We start from the raw sequence: 17,080 nt of genomic DNA, 5'->3' as shown, positions 1-17,080 counted from the left end.
ACCGGCTAGCCTTTTCCGAGTATCTGACGGGTGTTTGCTCGAGGTGGCTAAACTCTCGTTGTGCTGTTTTCGGATCACTCAGGATTCAGGAGTGATCAACAGACTGAAGGGCAACGGTGGTGATTGAATCGAGAAGACTAAAGGAGGCAAGATGCCTGCAAATTTCACTGCCACAGAAATTTGAGGTGGAGTACCGAGTCGTCAAGATGGCTCGATACGGGCGGTCCCGCTAGGGGTGGGTGTTCGCTGGATCCATCCCTACCTACTCGTACTCGTAGGTAGATACGGAGACTTGGCCTCGACTTCAGAAGGCAGGACAAGCAAGTTCATACTTCGTGCACACTCGTAGGCGGTGGGACTGTGGGGGGAAATGGTGATTCCAGAAAGGGGAAAATCACATTAAATCCGCCGTTGTGTGTGGATAGAATTTGGGTTGAAAAGGGAATTGTCAGAGCATCAAGACCCAACGCCTTAGGTGCGAGTAGGCTGTGAACCTGCTTCTTGCAGGGTTACAGCATTGGCGAGATGATGGGTGTTTTGAACGAGCCACTAAGGCCACAGTTAGACTTCTGCCACCAACGTCAAGACGAACATCACAATGAAATCTCATGAACCCTATCGCATCGTTCTGTCCAAACTGTCAGGCCGAGGGGGGCCGTCTTCGCCTACCAAGTCCTCCGTAAGTGCACTACTGTTTGACGCGAGTTTGCTCCGCTGGACCAGGAACCTCGTAGCGCTGCATCCGCTGCAAGCCTCCCTGTGCGCACCCCGGTCATGCGCAACGGGTAGCGTTGGGTTGATAGTGGACCGACCGACCTGGGACTTTGTAGCTCATCGACCCTCAATCCAAAAAAGTCCAAAATTCAACACCGACTGGGACGAAGAAAAATGGATCCCTTCCGCGTTCCCCAGTGCGAGAAAGACAGCCACGATGTCAGGCGTGACCCAGAGGCGGTCGAGGGATCCATCTCAAGTTTCTCAACACGAACGCCGGAACACCATGGCGTCCACGCCGGTAACCGCTGTGGCAGTGGGATCTAAATTGTCTGGAGTGATCCGTACCGAGTGCTCAGTCTCAGACTTTGAGAACCTGGAGGCGAAGTGCCTTAGTGAGGAACGCTGGGGATTTGGGACAGGCTTTGGTTTAAACCGGTTCGAGCACGTTTGCCCTGCCAGTGAACCCCGATCCCATCCAGCATGACCTGGTCTGATCTGAGCCGACCTGACCATGAGCCCTGAGGCTGCCAACAGGTGCCAGTGCCAGTGCCAAATCGAGAAGCAAGGGCCATTACGAGTTGTCTACTCTCCTGCAGAAAACCAAAGATACTAACCACCAAGCATCAGTCGTGGCCAAACTGGCCCGCTTTCCAGACCGCAATTTGTTCGAGGAGCCATCCATCCATCCCATCCATCTCTTGAGTTTATACTATTACTCGTATCCCACGGAAATCCAACTAGAACATAGCACCAGAACCAACACCAATATCGTCGTGTCTTCACAGTCCCATCCCTGACAACTACTGACCGCCTTGGCTGTGTTGTTCTGAAAATCCTGGCATCAACACCATCACGTTTCTGACCGCCGTTGATCCATTTGCTTGGAACGGCTGGTGGAAACGCCGGCGCATAGTTTGTCTCGCCACAATCCACAACCCGCCCTGTCCCAGCATCTCCGGGCAATAGTGTCTGGTATTAGTAGAGACTTGGTTGCTTCTTCAGCCTGATGCCAAATCACATCCATTCTCCTCATTATATCTAGCATCCCCAGAGTATATGGCAGCACAGCTCCACGGTGCTCCTGTAACCTCTCGGACTCCCCTCCCAACTCTGTCTACCACCCAGTATTCAACGTGGATATCTCATCGCTCATCAAGTCCGAGGAAGACGCCGACCGCCACTCAACCAGTTCCCCCGCCTCCGTAACATTGTCAGAATCGGCCACATCCAGCATCGCCACCAGCGTGGCTCCCGTGCCGCCCACGGCTCGCTCGGTGGTGCCAGCCAAGAGACTTGCCTCGAGCCTGGAATACAACACCACGTCTCCTGCAAAGAAGCAGTCCAAATGGTCCCCAGACGAGGACTCGAAAATCATCCAACTTCGCCAGGATGGCATGAAGTGGGAGGATATCAGCAAACATCTGCCAGGTCGTAGTGCCATCAGTTGTCGATTGCACTACCAAAACTACCTGGAGCGGAGGAGTGAATGGGACGAAGACCGCAAGAATAAGCTCGCCAGGTTGTACGAACGGTATGTTGAGAAACGTCGCACCGAACATTGCCCAACTATCAAGTCAAAAACCTTATACCCGCGTTGCCTGAATCGCTTTTGCTGATGGGACTCGTCCTCCTACCTAGATTCCGTGCCGACATGTGGGCCAGAGTTGCTGAAGAAATGGCCATGCCGTGGAGAGCAGTCGAAGCAATGCATTGGCAAATGGGTGAACACGAGATGGCCAAACGCGCTGGAGTCACACCGTTTTCCCTCAACAACTCTTCCAACCACTACGAATCAGGCAATCTGGGACCCCGTTCGCATTTGCGACATATTGGACCCGGACCACGTCTACGACGCGAGTCCTTGCCGCCGGATGTATCATACCAGGGGCCTCCGCAACTGCCGTCGCTCGCCGAGCTGACCGCGGGATTGCCTGCGTATGCAGCCGCGCCACCATACCAATCTTCGGATCCTTTTCACCACCACCTGTACAACCACGCCAAAGGACGCAACGCACCCTTTCGGTGAACACGGTCCAGCTTATGACTCTTTCTCCTTCAGCGACATGTATGGAACGCGGGGTTGAGGAGCGGGCGCAATGCAATGATGCACTTTCGGAACATAATACATATTTGAGTTGGCGGAATTAGGACCACTGGATTTTGTTGTAATGTAGCAAATAAAGAACCATCATGAACATCCAGTCAATTATACTTGGTCCACGAGGCTGGATACGAGATTTGACAAGATATGCTAGACTTTCACCTCTCTCTTTTCGACGATCACCCACCAGTTGTCCCGGTCATAGCCATATTTGACGACGTGGCCTCCGGCAGCGATCGCGTCCTTCTGAATCTCGCCCTCACGGTAGAGATGGTAGTAGCGCTGGTAGGTTACCGGAGCCTGGGTGGGATCACCCGCCGGATCGGGCTTGAGCACCCAAGGAACCAGGACATCTTGATCGTCGCCTTGGTCCCAGCCCCGACGGCTGGTTTTTTGTTCCAACGCCCACACAAACAGCAATGCCTGGCCCCCTCGCGATCGGTCGGTCGAGGGTCTCAACGTGCGTAGGATTGATCTGATGGCCTCGATTCGCCGTGCAGGAGATGAAAGATGGTGAATTACAGCGATCGAGATGGCGAAGTCAAATCTCGATGTCGGATGTGGCAGGCTGAGTGTGTCGGCGAGGATGGCACTATGCGGCTCGTGCTGTCTAGCAATTTGAACCAGGGCTCGCGACCTGGCGAGGAGTGATCAGTAACACCAATGGCTTTCAGGGTGGCACAAGGGCGCATTGATGATAGAGGGGACCATACCTATCCGAGGCTACGATGAACACGCTGTTGTTGACGGCCAAGTATTTCCCGTTCCCACATCCAACATCCAACCCCACAGATCCTGGTGGGAGCGTTTTCAAAAATTCATCCACCACTGGCCACGGCTACAGCAAGAGTCAAATCGCACTCGTCAACCCTGGCGTTTCATCTTTGCAAAGCCGTCGAATCACAAAAGATCAAGATCAAGAGGACACGCGTGGGCAAACCAACCTTGAATCTAGTCGATGAAAAGTGTGCCGCAATCTTCTCGTAAACGTCGTGGACATGCTGACTCTCATAATCCGAATTATTCACGCTCATATCTCTGGACATGACCAGTCAAGTCGTTACATTACCCTTTGGGTCGGGGATGTGTGTGCAGTGGATTAAGCTTAAAACGTAAACTTGAGAAAATCGTGTTCGCATCCGAGTGGATATATGGAGAGCAGGTCCGTGAGTTCAGGTTTGACTCAAACTTCAACTTCAAGTTCAAGTTCAAGTCGAAGCAAAAGCCTGAGCGTCCAAGGGATCGGCGCTGTCCACATCAGGTTAGTCGATCTGCGGGCCGTTCTCCATCTGCAGCCCAAGTGCAGCTCCGACTCCGAGAAAAATCCCGGATTAGTATATCCGACAAAATTGACCAGCTGTCAGTTGGGGCTTGAGGTTGGAACGGGATGATCACGACAACCGCGAGCATAATCAAACGTTGGCAAACAAGGACAAGACGGGTATAATTGTGGAATCGTAATTAAGTCATATCTATCAACCAAATAGAAGTGCGCATCTACAAATAAATAGCCTCGAGTCGATCATTAGCTGCCAAAAGCCAAACCTGGGTTGATTCATGTCCACTACTGAGACGTATTTCCATTTCCTCAAACCCCCATAGTCCAAATCTACATCACCTCGACGGTTTCCTTCCCAAAGGCGGCTGGGATCGTGTTCGCGGAGGTGGCAAATACATTGAGAATGCCTGAGCTTCTAATCATCAAAGCCAGAACAATGGCAAGTACAGGAATCTGTGAATCAATGTCAGAGGGAGGAAGGAGCTTTCTTCAAGCCTGGGATTACTCACCCAGAAAAAGAACAATTTTCTATCGCGACTGAGCTCGATTCTTTGAATCGGTGGATTTTGTGATGGCCGAGACACGGCCGTTGAGGGTCCTGCTTTGTCTTCACGCGGTGCGAAATGCATATCTGCGGCGGCATCGGCAGCAGCCTGCAGAGTGGAGGATTTCTTAATGCTCCAATCATCAGTTGGCGAATCCTTGTCGGGAAATAGGTCGCCATAAGCGGGTGGTGACGATGGTGTTGGAGATGCGCCGCCGGTCAAAGTCTCCCACCATCCTTCACGGGAACCTCCTTGCTGCCTCGAGTTTGGACGCTGAGGCCAAAGTGAGCTGACTCGACGCACCATGGGATTCGCCTGATATTCCTGAAGTGTGGCCAGAGGTCCATTGACACTCCCAAGATTGGGCATAACGGACTGGGCACTCTCATTGAACTGTTGTAGCTGAGCCACAAGGTGATCACGCCAAGCCAACATAAAGGCAGAGACGGCCACAGCAGGTGCTGTGCCTGCCTCTTTTGGTGGGAAGGTCGTGGCCGGTGGGACAGAGTACTGCCCACTATTCCTTCTGGACTGTGATACACTGAGTGCAGCTTTGCGAACACCCGTGCGACCCATGGAATTGCCAAGGTCCAGTTCCCTGGAAGAAACCATGATGGGCGTTTCGTCATCGCTACTGTTGGACTCATCCGAGTCATCCGACACCTCCAAGTCTGTGGACGTTTGAACGTTGGATGCGTTGTCCCAGAATGACCGTAGTGATGATGTACTGCGACTATGCAGCCTCAGAGGTGTAGTTCCAGCGCTGCGGGATCGATAGTGCCCTGTGGCACTCATGGTAGCCTGGTATGCGAGCAGCGAGGTGGCGAGGTCGGCAGGTGTGAAGTTTCGAATGCTGCGCACGTTATGATCAGCACCTGCCATTCGAAGACGATGGATGACATGGGTGTGACCATTCATCGCGGCATGGTGCATGGGTGTATGCCCATTGTTATCAGTGAGATGTGGACTGGCTCCCCGGGCGAGCAGTCCGGCCACAAAACGAGTTAGGCCGAGGGAGCTGGCCAGGTGCAGTAAGGTTAGCCCGGAAGGCCTGCGAAGGTTGAAGTTTGGAGACCTGACGCTTCGCGCGTCGTCCATATGCTCCAACACACGGAGCATAGCACCCTCGAGCTCGAGAGCATCAAAGGGAAGACCCCCGTTTGTCCCAGATCCTCGCTGATGTCCATTTCCCATGCCATAGTTGCCATGTGTGGACCACATGGAATGGGCCTGACCTTGTTGAATAATCTGTTGTGCCGTCGTCCAAGGGTCTTCGGTGGGGTGTGCCATCTGTTTTCCCACAGTGGTCAGAGCCAATCGATAAGTCTCCAATTCCCGGTCGTCCACGTAGGTGAATAGTGAGGGGCGTGCTTGAGTTTGTTGCTGTAGGCCAGTATATTGGCTGCGATCGTGTTTGAATACCACAGCAACAACACCTGGCTGTAGTGCTGGAGGGGCAATGCAATTCAGGCACTTTTCTCCCCAAAAAGTCGTCGTGGTAGCCTCGGTGTCACCAAACATGACTTCCAAGCCTTGATAGAAGCCATTTCCAAGTACCGTCACTTCCGTCCCACCAGTAACGGAGCCTTCCGCAGGAACAAGTTTGTGTATCAGAGGAGGAGGACGGCGGGCAGGTTGTGTTTGTCCCATCAACGAAGTTGTTACAGCTTGTCCGAACGCGGCGTCGGCTGCTCCAAAGCTATTACGTGCTGATCCTGGACTACTGGGGCGACTAGGTTGACGAGAGGGTGGTGCAGAAATCAACACCTGACGGGGAAGATTTTCCAAGCTGAAAGAACGATTGACGTTTGAAAGCAACGAGGTGTCATGTCCATTGGGAGTGGGAGGGCTCGTACCAAAAGGAGCATTCCTGTGAGGCACGGCAAATGGCCTCTCTGTGTGACCCATGTAAGCGGACATGTTTGGAGCGTATGGGGATGACGCGGCCGTATTGGGCATTGTTGCAGAGGCACCAGGCGCTTGCGACGTGTCCAACCGGGTCATCATCAAGCCAGACGGCAGTTTGCCCGAGCCACTCTGTTTCCTTCTTTTGGTGTTCGGTCCAGAAGGCCCGCTGGGAGAGGCCGGACGAGACAGGTTTCTTGGCGTAAGCGTTGCCGATGTCTGGTTCGACATAGTGGACGGAATGGCAAAGGGATTGCTTGATGTCGCCATGGGAAAATTGGGGTTGAAATTATGTTGCAGACCATGCAAATCCGTCGTGGAAAATGACTGTTTGAATGACTTGGGGTTCAATTGTGCAACCGCAGAAGGCTGGTCGAGACCAGTGGAGGAAAAGACGCCCGAGCCAGGAAGTTGAGGTCCGGGGTTGGACAAGGTGTTTGGCACGTTGGTGGCAACCGCAGGCGTATTGTGTGTTTTGTGGTCGTCCGTGATCATAATAGGATTGGTCATGGCTTGGGCGATGACCTTTTCTCGATAATCCTTGATGGTAAAGATGACTTGGAAGCCCATCTTCTCGTTTTGGTGTCGGCAATAGCAAGCTATGCGCATGGGCAGTTCGACCTGCACTGCACTTGAGGTCTGAGACTCTGATCCCTTCCCTGTCGGGTTGTCCTGAGTAGCTTCAACCCATTCCTTGATCTCGTTGGTGTTGAAGACGACAACTCTTCGTTCTTCGTCCCGTTGAAACATCTCTTCCTCTTCAGGCTTCTTTTGTTTCTTCCTGGACGCCCGTTTCCTCTCTCTCTGTATACAACCAGTACAAATTCTCACTTCCCCGCCGTCCAATGGCTTGTCTTCGTCATCTTTGGATGTCTGGGAGTCGGAGGAAGAAGCGGGGCTCGGGCGAGTATATGGACTGAGGTCTTCACCTCTAGCTCGAGCCCAGGCCCGCTGTAGTTTGACGGGGTCCTGCATCGCACTCGTACAGACGAGAGAGGTATGTAACTCATAGATCTCGGACGATCGCTCTGGTGGTGGCTTTGCAAGGAATTTTGGTTTAGACACTGTATGTCTTGGGAGCCTAATCTTCTTGATGGTTGCGGGTAGCTGTGACAAGGTCAATTTGATGGGAATCTGGGTCTCGACCCGTGATTTGAGAGATGTTGGCTGCACGGTGAGCAAGGGGCCGCCCTCTGTGGAATTGATGGTGGAGGGTGGAGAAGAAGTGTCTTTATTGAAAGTGGACGGGGTGGTGCTTGACTCGGGATCAAAGGTAAAGCCAGTGGCCGAGAACTGCAGATTGGGAGAAAAGGTGGCATTTCCTGGAGAGTCACCATTCATAGTGATATGATTGAAAGTCTCTTCAAGGCCCGAGGAGGGCGAATGCTTGTTCCAAGGCGACTGGCCTTGGTTGGAGGGGAGCATCGCAGCTAGAGGGGAGGCTTCCCGCGAGCCAGGGAAGAAAAACTGGGGCTGGCCAGCATTTGGATAGGGCTTTGCCGGAGGCTGTTTTGCGAAGGCGTTGTAGTTTGACTGTCGCACAAAATGCTGAGGAGCCATGGCAGGCCTGAGATTGTTTGGTGCTAAGGGATCGAAACCACTCGGAGTGCTGGCGGCAGTGTCAAAGTCAAAGTCTGAAGCCATCTGCTGATTGCTTGTTTCATAGTCGGGGTCCATGCCAGCCATTGATGTGTCGTCGAACATTTGCTCATTAGAGGGCATAGAGAAGCCGTTGATGCCACTTCCCCAGGTGGGCTGGGCATTGTTCTGAGCACGAGGCGAAGCGGTGGATTCTTTGGTATGATTCGCCCAGTAATTTGGCGAGTCTGAGGAAGAGCTGCTCGACCCGGAACCGGAGTCTCTTGGGGAGCGCGAGAAGGCCGAGGTCGTGGAAAAGGTAGTAGAGTCATCAGTCTCGCGCTTGATGGACAGGTCGTTCGGGTTGAGGAAAACAGGGCTGCCGTTTTGTAGATTGGTGTCGGGGGTGGGAGAGGTCAAGAAGGTATCGAAGTCCTGGCCGGCAAAAGACTGGGACTGATCCAGGCCGCCCTGAAAGAGGTACATATCATCGTCCTGCATTGAAGCCATTTCAACGCTTGTTCCAGTCAGAGCGGAGGGAGAAGCTCGCCAAGGTCGGATATAGACTAAGCCATGGTATATGCAGCTCCACGAAATGACGACAATGAGGTTGTTAGGATGTGCGCCGTGGGAGAGGAATGGTAAGGGCGTGCGTCGAACAGGGTTAAGAAGACTGCGGCGGAAAGATGAAGGTATGACAGATGAAGTGGAGGTGGATCTGGAAGGTGATGATGGCGGATGGCGTTTGGCTCACTTTGAAGTGTCGGGAGTACGGATAGATGTCTGTGGAAATTAGGAGACGGCGCGAAATGAGCAAGGCGACAGGGCGCAGTGTGGTGGTGATGGTGGTAAATGGGTTGGTGATGGGTGTCGTTCAAGTTGTGAAGATGGTTGGAGGGTGGACTGCAGTGGTGGGTGGAGAAATGATGAGTCGTGCAAGCAATCAATAATATTGAGTAAGAAGACCTACTGAGCTCGAATCGAACTCGAACTTGAACTCGGACTCGAATTCGAATTTGAAGGTGACAGACTCGACCAGTGTCAGAGAGGGTAATGTTGGTGGTGGTAGAGGTACGTCGGCAAGCTGTTCCCAGTTGGAGCGCGAGCGCTACTACTCAGAACTCTGGAGTGCCGTGCCGTGCAGTGGCTGTCAGTGTGGCCGTGGCAAGTCTTACGAAGTACGGAGTACGATTTCTGTTGTGGAGAGGGAAATGCAGGTGCAGTACGGAGGAGGAGTGAGAGTGAATGCCAGTGCAGCGAGCTGGCCAGGACTGGGCTTGGCAACCGCTCGAGGGCAGGGCCAGTGCAGGGCAGGCACGGGCAGGGCAGGCAGGCAGGCAGGGTGGACAGTGTGCAGTGGGCAGAGAGGGCAGGTGCAGCCACTGGCCACTGCACTTGCAAATTGCAACCAGAAACTTTAACCCACCAACTTCCAGTTAAACCTTTCCAGTTGGACTTCACTCTGCCTCTTCAATCCCTGCCGGTTCCTGGCCTGCCTATTCCAAGTCATAGGCGGCGGGCCGCCCGGAAGAATCTGCCTACGTCAAAGAGTGCAATGGTAGTAGGGAGTAAGTTTGGATCCCCCAGAGTTTGATGTAGTGTCACAAACAGTATCCGTACCACCCAGGTAGCAGGAAAAGTGTTGGATTCAGCATTGCATGTAATGCATTCCGTCGGCGAGACTCCTCGCCAAAACAAAACCCGTGCGACATTAAAACGTCCAAAGGATGGCAACTTCAACTGTCCCCTCTCCAACGAGCATACCGACTATCGACCTGGCATCCTGATTGAATGCTATGGCGCCACTTTCGGATGAATTCGTTAGCTGCACCCAGGGTTTTGCCGATGGCCTACGACCAAGGCTCCAACTTCCCAGCATTTTCAACGGCCAAGTCACCAATGTTCAGCAGCACTCCATCCCATCTTTTCAATGTTGGGCTTCGTTGGTCGTTCAGCTCTTCTCCATGGTGGGGTGAGAGGTCACCCCAGGTCTACCGACGAGCAAGAGACATACTATAAAGTCAACTTTGGAGCCATTAGAACCTGATGTCGTTATTGTCCAACCTGTGAGGTAGGGATTAAACGTTAGCCTCTTGAATTTCGCCACCTTTCCCTTGCACCTCATGCCTGCTTGAATCTCAAAAAATCCATGGCTATGATCTCTTGAAGATTTGGATATCTGGCCTTTCCGGGTTGATGACTGCCTCCCCCTTGAATCCGGTGTCGCCATGTCCCTACAATTGTCTGTCTCATGGTACAGATATGTACTCGCTTTTCAAAGCCCCATTCTGCCATTCCGCCAACCGACCATCCCTACCACCAATGCCACCGATGCCACCCTCTATTCTCCTACGATTCAACACTATATGGGCAATTTAATGCAGCCCGATTACTGCCTTTACAGTGCGGAGTACTTCCATCAATCATTTCGGCGGCCTCCTCAAACCACATTACAGACAAACCGCTCCACCTAATTTCATGTCTGGCACCACGCTGTGGGCTTTGAACGGCCTTGCCATTCGCACTATCCGATCTGTGCAGACAGACGGCATCTATTGTAGCTTAATACACTGTCTGGACGGATGTCGAGTTCGTGCCTTGACTGCTCAGCTCATCCTATCGTCAGTCAGCACAGGACTCGGTAACTCGGTGAGACAAACCCTGAGCGGATGCGGAGTGTCTGGCAGCCTTTGTTGATCTTCTACCCGTCCACTTGCATTGCATCACACTTTATATCTTCTGCCACCTCCCTCACTGTCACAGGCCGTTGTGAATACCCCGCACCGACGCCCGCAACGTGCCAGCTTGAATGACGCATCTTGAACGAAACCAGTTCGGTTTTCATATACTCGACTTGATCAGGTCATCACGGGAAACCTCCGACGATCCAGCGAGCGTCTCACCTTTCTTGATATCCGCTGCCCAGGATCAAGAGCACGTACTATCAGGCGCAGGACTGCACGATACTCTACTCGGCTTCATGGACGAAGAAGCACAGGTAAACTACAGTCTTTGACGGTTTCCCCAGGTTCTTGTACTGTTCTCCCTCAGCATGCCTAGTCAACGTCGCGAGTTGGTCGCGCGCGGCGAACGGGGTAGTGTTCCGCTCGGTACCGCGCTTTTCTCCGATTGCTTGATCCATTGCTACAAAGATACATTCTTTCCAAATCTCCATTATCTGCTATAGCACCTCGCTTGGGTTTCTCAGCACCTGGTAACCCACCCAGTGGAGGTCCAATCCTCTCTTTCACTGGTCTAAACCCCTTTCAAAGTCTGATCTGGGGCTTTTCAGTCGGTTCCGCGGTGAAACATATATTTTGGATTCTGGGAACATGTCAAGAACCCCCTGTATCCTTCGGCAGCGATTGCAATTGGAGTGTTCAATACTGTGTTCAACACTGTCAACTCGTTGGTCTTTACACTTGCCTCACACAATCCCTCTTGTTCGCATTACGATATCCACTTTGGAACCGCTTGGTATCTGGTGGGCATCATCACTGAAACCGTTGGCGAGATTCAACGCAAAGGATTCAAGGAAAAACCAGACAATAAAGGGAAGATCTGCAAGAGCGGCTTGTATTCTGTCGTCCGCAACGTTTCATACTTCGGCTACACTCTCTGGCGCACGGGTTATGCTCTCGGTGCAGGTGGCGCGTCATTTTTCATCTATGATTTTGCGACAAGAGCCATTCCGGTCATGGATAGCTACATGACACAAAAGCACGGCAAGCAATGGGCTCAGACCAAACAGGAGGTGCCATATGCGTTGATACCAGGAATTTGGTAACGTTACAGGAGAGTACCTACACTCACGCTGGACTAGCTAAACGACCAAGGACATCGAGCGAGAATAGCTCGGTTCCCACATCTCCTAGTGGATTACTTTGTCGCGGGAGTTGCACAGATTACAAGGCGGATGATGACATTGATCGTATTAAACATATCAACCGCAATTCTGCGCCTATTGGTAACGTGTTGGTCGACCCACGCACTCTTGACTCTCATCATATGTCGGCAACGCTGCCTTGGGAACCATAGTCCGCTCGCGCTCTTCTTCTTCGGCCAGCTGCAAGCGAGCCCTTCGGATCTCAAAGGCGATGACAGAGACCAAGTACAAAAGGAACATTACACCAGCAACAACGCCATAACCAATGCTAGCCTTTTGTGAAGTTGCATCGGTCTGGAATGGGCTGTAGGATGCCAGCCTGATCCCCAGTCCGCCGTTGATGATTCCCAGAGCGATTAGAACACGGCCCAACCAGAGGTGAGCCCTTCCAACCGGAGTTCGGCCCGGTGGGTTTGTCGGGTTACCCGCAGCGACGTTTTGTGATCGGCTTTTGTAGATACGATGGTGGACCGCGCCGAAGATTGGTTGAAAGAAAGCAATTGCCAAAATAGCGAGGCCTAACCTTGGATGGGGGTCGTTCCAAACGCCGTATGCAGCGGATTGTTGTGCAAGCCATATACCCGTGCCTGTCGCCACAATGTAGATGATGTAGCTGGCGACCTGCCCAATGGCATGGAGTTTGAGGATGATTGGGGCTTTCAGATTCAATCTCACCAAGATGGCAAGAGATGGAATGAAAAGGACCCAGACCAGCGAAGCCAAGACTGCATGAGCAATGAGGATGCGAGTAGCCTTGTTGAACTCGGCCTCGGAGGAGAACAGTGCGCCTTGATTGATATTTCCATTATTGTTCGAGCCATTGTTACCGTTACCGTCGTCGCCATTACCGCCGTCATCACCATCCCACCATGGAGGTCTACTCCCACCATAACCACCTCCACTGCCACTCCAGCCTGGATATCCAGCCTGAGCAACGGAGTTGAGCAAGGCGACCGAGAGGACAACCGCGGTTGAACGCCGAGCCATTTTGACTGTGAAGCTCTTGTTTGAATCTGTTGTTGGATGATGCCAGGTGCAGAAATAGTCAATGAGAGAGAGAGGAAAGGAAAGAAAGAAACAGACCAACACCTCTCAACGTTGGGTGAGACATGGTTCATTAAAGGATGCAGTTACCACTAGGCGGTGCTCCAGAGTCCGTGATCTGCGACAGGGGTGTAGGCTGTGCCCACCACGGCGGAGCACGAACATGATGGCAGGGTCATACCATTAACGGTCCGTGGTACTCGGGGGCCTTTGCAAACGAGTATCGCATGAGCTGTAATTGGCCAGCACCAGAGAGACACGCGGCCTAAGATATTGGCGGTTGTTCAAGAGACCCCGGCCTCGTTATCTGGCGCTCTGTGATTTGACAATCGTGTCGGAACTCGGGACTTGGTTTCTGAAAAGGCCGTGGTTCCAACCTATCACCACATCTTGTATACAACTCTCAGCTACCAAATCCGTTCATCTTGAGTTTCCCAAGACTCTTGGGCATATGAATACCAAATCATCGATCAACTGCGTACCTAGCATTGCCGCGTATCATTCTCTACCGAATCGCACTTGTGAATATCTGGCCGCGTCATAATTGAGGTAGCCTTATAGCGGTGCAGATGGAACTCTCGAAAACTCGGGATTTCGCATTAGGCTAACCACCGATAAAGATCCGTCCTCATGGTCAACCCCTACTGAGTTAGTTGGGGTCCCAACAACGAGGAGAAAGAACACAGAATTATCAAAGAAATCCGCCGCCCATCAACTTACCTTGTCTGAACAGTTTCAACAGCATCCGAACCAACCAATAGCGCGAAATGCCAGTAAGGCAGTGAGACGATTCACGCAAACCTTATGATACATAATCTGGATGCAATATCGAGTAACGCTAACGACCTCTCTTCACCTGACCTTACCTAGGTAGTATCTTTGGGTATGAATGCCGATCAGCCTCCTCATATATTAATGTAATGACTGAGTTTCTCTACCTGAACAGCCTCTTTTCACTTGTCTGACTGAACATGAATTGAACGCTGATTTCTGATTTATCTTTTCAGGACTTGAGATCTCTGTTCAGTCACTGTTTAATTTAGAGATTATGTCCGCAATATGATGAATATAGTCGAGAGGAAGAAGAGTTCAGCACATTCTATATGTGCTCCCTAATTGACTCTCGTCCCAAATACAACAAGCTTGGCGCCCGCCATTGCAAGCAACCGCCTGTAATCAGCCTCTGGGAGACGCCCAGGGTGCAGCTCAATATTCGCATCTAGGTACCTAGGTAGGTAGGTACCCGACCAGAGCGTTGCGTTGCGCGTGCTAGTGATTCTGTTCAAAATTTGACTACGTGCGAATTACTCGTTTCTTATCCAACCCAACTCCTGGGAAGACACTCCCTGCTCGTCGCAATCAACTTTCCCGTCAGGGACCAGGCCTGATGTCGATTCCTGCTCGTCGCTCAGCGCGTGAGCGTAAGCGCAACCCTAAATACGCCACAGTTGCATGGGATAAAGATACCATAAGGACTCTGAGAGCATCATCAGAATCATCTGGATCAAGTCCAGAACAAGACTTCGTTGCAGAGGAAGGCGACAGCGCGGAGATCATTCAAGAGAATGACCATTTTGCAGTGTCGGAGGATGACGCCTTCTCCACAAGGTCTGCATCCTCACAAACTTCCGAGGCGGCGGTTTCTAATGAAGATTTCGACAATGACGATGACCACAACAGCAGCGGCGATGACGATGAGCACAACACCCAAATCAAAAGTCGATCGAAACCCCCACGAACGCGTGCGACGGACCCACTGATCACGAATGATAATGCTAGCACGGCTCATTCCAGAGGAGTGGCGCGCGATATTCCAAAGTCCGCTCCGAAAGAAAGCGTGTACCACGACACATATGGCCCCTGTATGGATGATCTTGCACATGTTCTTCAAGCAAGAGATACGTGGCTGAAAGGACGGGATATCACCATTCCTAGCCGAAAGACATTGTCGGAAGCGGCGCGGTTTTCCGCCCAGAATTCCGACTTGTCATCGTCGGATGTAGAGGCACCGTTCCTCGATGACCATATTTTCAAGTCCCTCACAGACAGGCAGAGCTTACAAAACATCAGCAATGAATACTTGCAAAACAGGTATTTGGCGAATGAGCAAAGACCCCATCTAGCTTTCATGGGTCCGTATGGAGAGGAACAGAAGTTTGACCTTGCACATGGTGCCTCCTTTGACTTTGGAAAGGTTTGGAGAAAGCAGGTTGGAGATCCACAGTCATATCACAATGGATGGATTCTCAATCTCGGTGAAAAGGTGCAAAGTGTCTCTTGGGCACCATCCAATACGCCAGACCAATACCTCGCTGTCGCGTGTAGAAGCACATCTACCCAACGAGGATCTTCGCCCGAGCAGAATCCTGGCGCACCTGCATTCTCTGCATCATCTCCCTACCCTTCCAATATCCAAATCTGGAAGTTCACTACAAAGGAAACCCGTTTTCCAGGACTGTATACTCTTGACATGACGCAGCGGCCTACTCTCGCTATGGTGATTGCAACCGATTGGGGAGAGAATCACCAAATAATTTGGCACCCACGTGAGAATCTTACCAATCTGCAAGAACATGCCCATGTCAACGGCGCTGAGTTTTGTGGTATACTCGGAATCCTGTCGAGCGATGGATGCGCCAGACTAATATCTATCTCGATTCTAAGTGACGCAAGTAGAAGCCAGCCGGTCAACGTTCGGGCACTGGGAGCTGGTTACGAGATACCTCCACCCAAGGGCACAATATTCACCACTTTTTCATTCGCCACGCCTTCAGATATCATTCTGGGGGCTACTGACGGCTCCATTCATCTCTTTGACTTGACTGAATCGACCCACCACAACGAGCCGCCCGCTAGTTTCCTGAGCTATGCCCTGCACAGCACCTATGTCATTGCCGTGAGGGCAGCGTCACCAAGCCCACTGGCCCACTTTGTCTCGAGTGTTTCCGCATCGGGCGATTTGGTTCTAGTCGACCTCCGCAGCCCAGAACAAGATCAAATATCAATACATCGATCATGCTTTCCCAATCGCGATCTAGTCTACTCCCCTCTGACCCGGTCCTTCATCACAGCCCTGGATAGAGCTGGAAACACACACATCGATTCCGGTACATCGACATACATCATGTGCTATCACCTGCGCCAATTCCACGTCAGTCATCGAGTTGCGAAGATGCCTGACTACGGGGGCACCGCCACAGCCCTGGCCGCATCGCCATGGCACCCATGTATCCTGGCGAGCAATGCGCGAGGGACTGTCGTGGCGACCAACTTTCTGCGCAAGGTCCTTCCACAGACACGAAAAGACTTGCCGAAAGCCAAGAGCACTACCGGAGCATATCTGCAGAAAATCTGTGAGTATGATTGGCGGCCATTGACTGAGGATGAGTTGAGAGAGGTCGGGATTGAACTCTCCCATGCAGACAGAGCGAAGTTTGACGGGCCACCTCAAAACCTGTACCACGGCCGCGACGTACGACCTGGCGCATCGAGATTCAGCGAAGGCTTCAAGCCCGAGAGAATCCATGTGGGACATCCTACGGGCACGAGGAAGGAGTTGGCCAAGCTACAAGAACTGGGAGCTGCCGAGGCGACTTTCGAGGATGAGCAGGCCGTCACCGTCATGGAATGGAACGTGAATCGACACTGTGCGGGACTTGTTGCACTTGGGTGGGGGAGTGGTCTTTTGCGAGTCCAAGATCTTGCCCATGATCTGGAGTAGTCATGATACCCGCAACCGTGATCTCTAACACAACACACGTCATCTGCGCGAGCAGGACGTGCGGGTTGCGAATCTTGTGGCAACACCGACTTCTGTGTGCATGATATGCTCGCAAAATCCCTGCCACAGGAACTCATGATCCAACATGCACTGTTCAATGGCCGCCAGATAGAATGCTGGAAGGTAAGTTGACTTGCATCATTTATGATTGCATTCTGCCGAAATCTGGCCAAAAGAGCTATCTGACCTAGATTCCTTTTGTGGCCAAGGTTCACTCTTCTTCGGCAGCCCTCTTAGATTACAT

General features: G+C 52.1%; 6 protein-coding genes across 6 annotated transcripts; 3 read left to right on the top strand and 3 right to left on the bottom strand.

Annotated features, from left to right (window-relative positions):
- Positions 1-1,773: 1,773 nt before the first annotated feature.
- Positions 1,774-2,743, top strand: LTR84_010150 (uncharacterized protein; the record flags this gene model as incomplete). The annotated part of the gene is made up of 3 exons (XM_064853687.1): positions 1,774-1,800; positions 1,875-2,248; positions 2,356-2,743. 3 exons carry the CDS (start codon positions 1,774-1,776, stop codon positions 2,741-2,743), a joined length of 789 nt encoding a protein of 262 aa, XP_064700641.1.
- Positions 2,744-2,968: 225 nt separating this feature from the next.
- On the bottom strand, positions 2,969-3,864 carry LTR84_010149 (uncharacterized protein; the record flags this gene model as incomplete). Its single annotated transcript, XM_064853686.1, has 3 exons — positions 2,969-3,455; positions 3,532-3,656; positions 3,763-3,864. The coding sequence occupies 3 exons, from the start codon at positions 3,862-3,864 to the stop codon at positions 2,969-2,971; spliced, it is 714 nt and encodes a 237-aa protein (XP_064700640.1).
- Positions 3,865-4,427: 563 nt separating this feature from the next.
- On the bottom strand, positions 4,428-8,635 carry LTR84_010148 (uncharacterized protein; the record flags this gene model as incomplete). The annotated part of the gene is made up of 2 exons (XM_064853685.1): positions 4,428-4,550; positions 4,607-8,635. 2 exons carry the CDS (start codon positions 8,633-8,635, stop codon positions 4,428-4,430), a joined length of 4,152 nt encoding a protein of 1,383 aa, XP_064700639.1.
- A 2,299-nt stretch (positions 8,636-10,934) lies between these two features.
- LTR84_010147 (uncharacterized protein) lies at positions 10,935-11,912 on the top strand (the record flags this gene model as incomplete). Its single annotated transcript, XM_064853684.1, has 2 exons — positions 10,935-11,123; positions 11,466-11,912. The coding sequence occupies 2 exons, from the start codon at positions 10,935-10,937 to the stop codon at positions 11,910-11,912; spliced, it is 636 nt and encodes a 211-aa protein (XP_064700638.1).
- Positions 11,913-12,086: 174 nt separating this feature from the next.
- On the bottom strand, positions 12,087-12,998 carry LTR84_010146 (uncharacterized protein; the record flags this gene model as incomplete). The annotated part of the gene is made up of 1 exon (XM_064853683.1): positions 12,087-12,998. The coding sequence occupies one exon, from the start codon at positions 12,996-12,998 to the stop codon at positions 12,087-12,089; it is 912 nt and encodes a 303-aa protein (XP_064700637.1).
- A 1,444-nt stretch (positions 12,999-14,442) lies between these two features.
- LTR84_010145 (uncharacterized protein) lies at positions 14,443-16,776 on the top strand (the record flags this gene model as incomplete). The annotated part of the gene is made up of 1 exon (XM_064853682.1): positions 14,443-16,776. One exon carries the CDS (start codon positions 14,443-14,445, stop codon positions 16,774-16,776), a length of 2,334 nt encoding a protein of 777 aa, XP_064700636.1.
- Between the last annotated feature and the right edge of the window lie 304 nt (positions 16,777-17,080).

The sequence above is a fragment of the Exophiala bonariae genome (genome assembly GCF_035927105.1).
Source record: "Exophiala bonariae strain CCFEE 5792 chromosome Unknown scaffold_40, whole genome shotgun sequence".
Taxonomy (NCBI): domain Eukaryota; kingdom Fungi; phylum Ascomycota; class Eurotiomycetes; order Chaetothyriales; family Herpotrichiellaceae; genus Exophiala; species Exophiala bonariae.
This window is presented reverse-complemented; position numbering and strand designations above follow the sequence as displayed.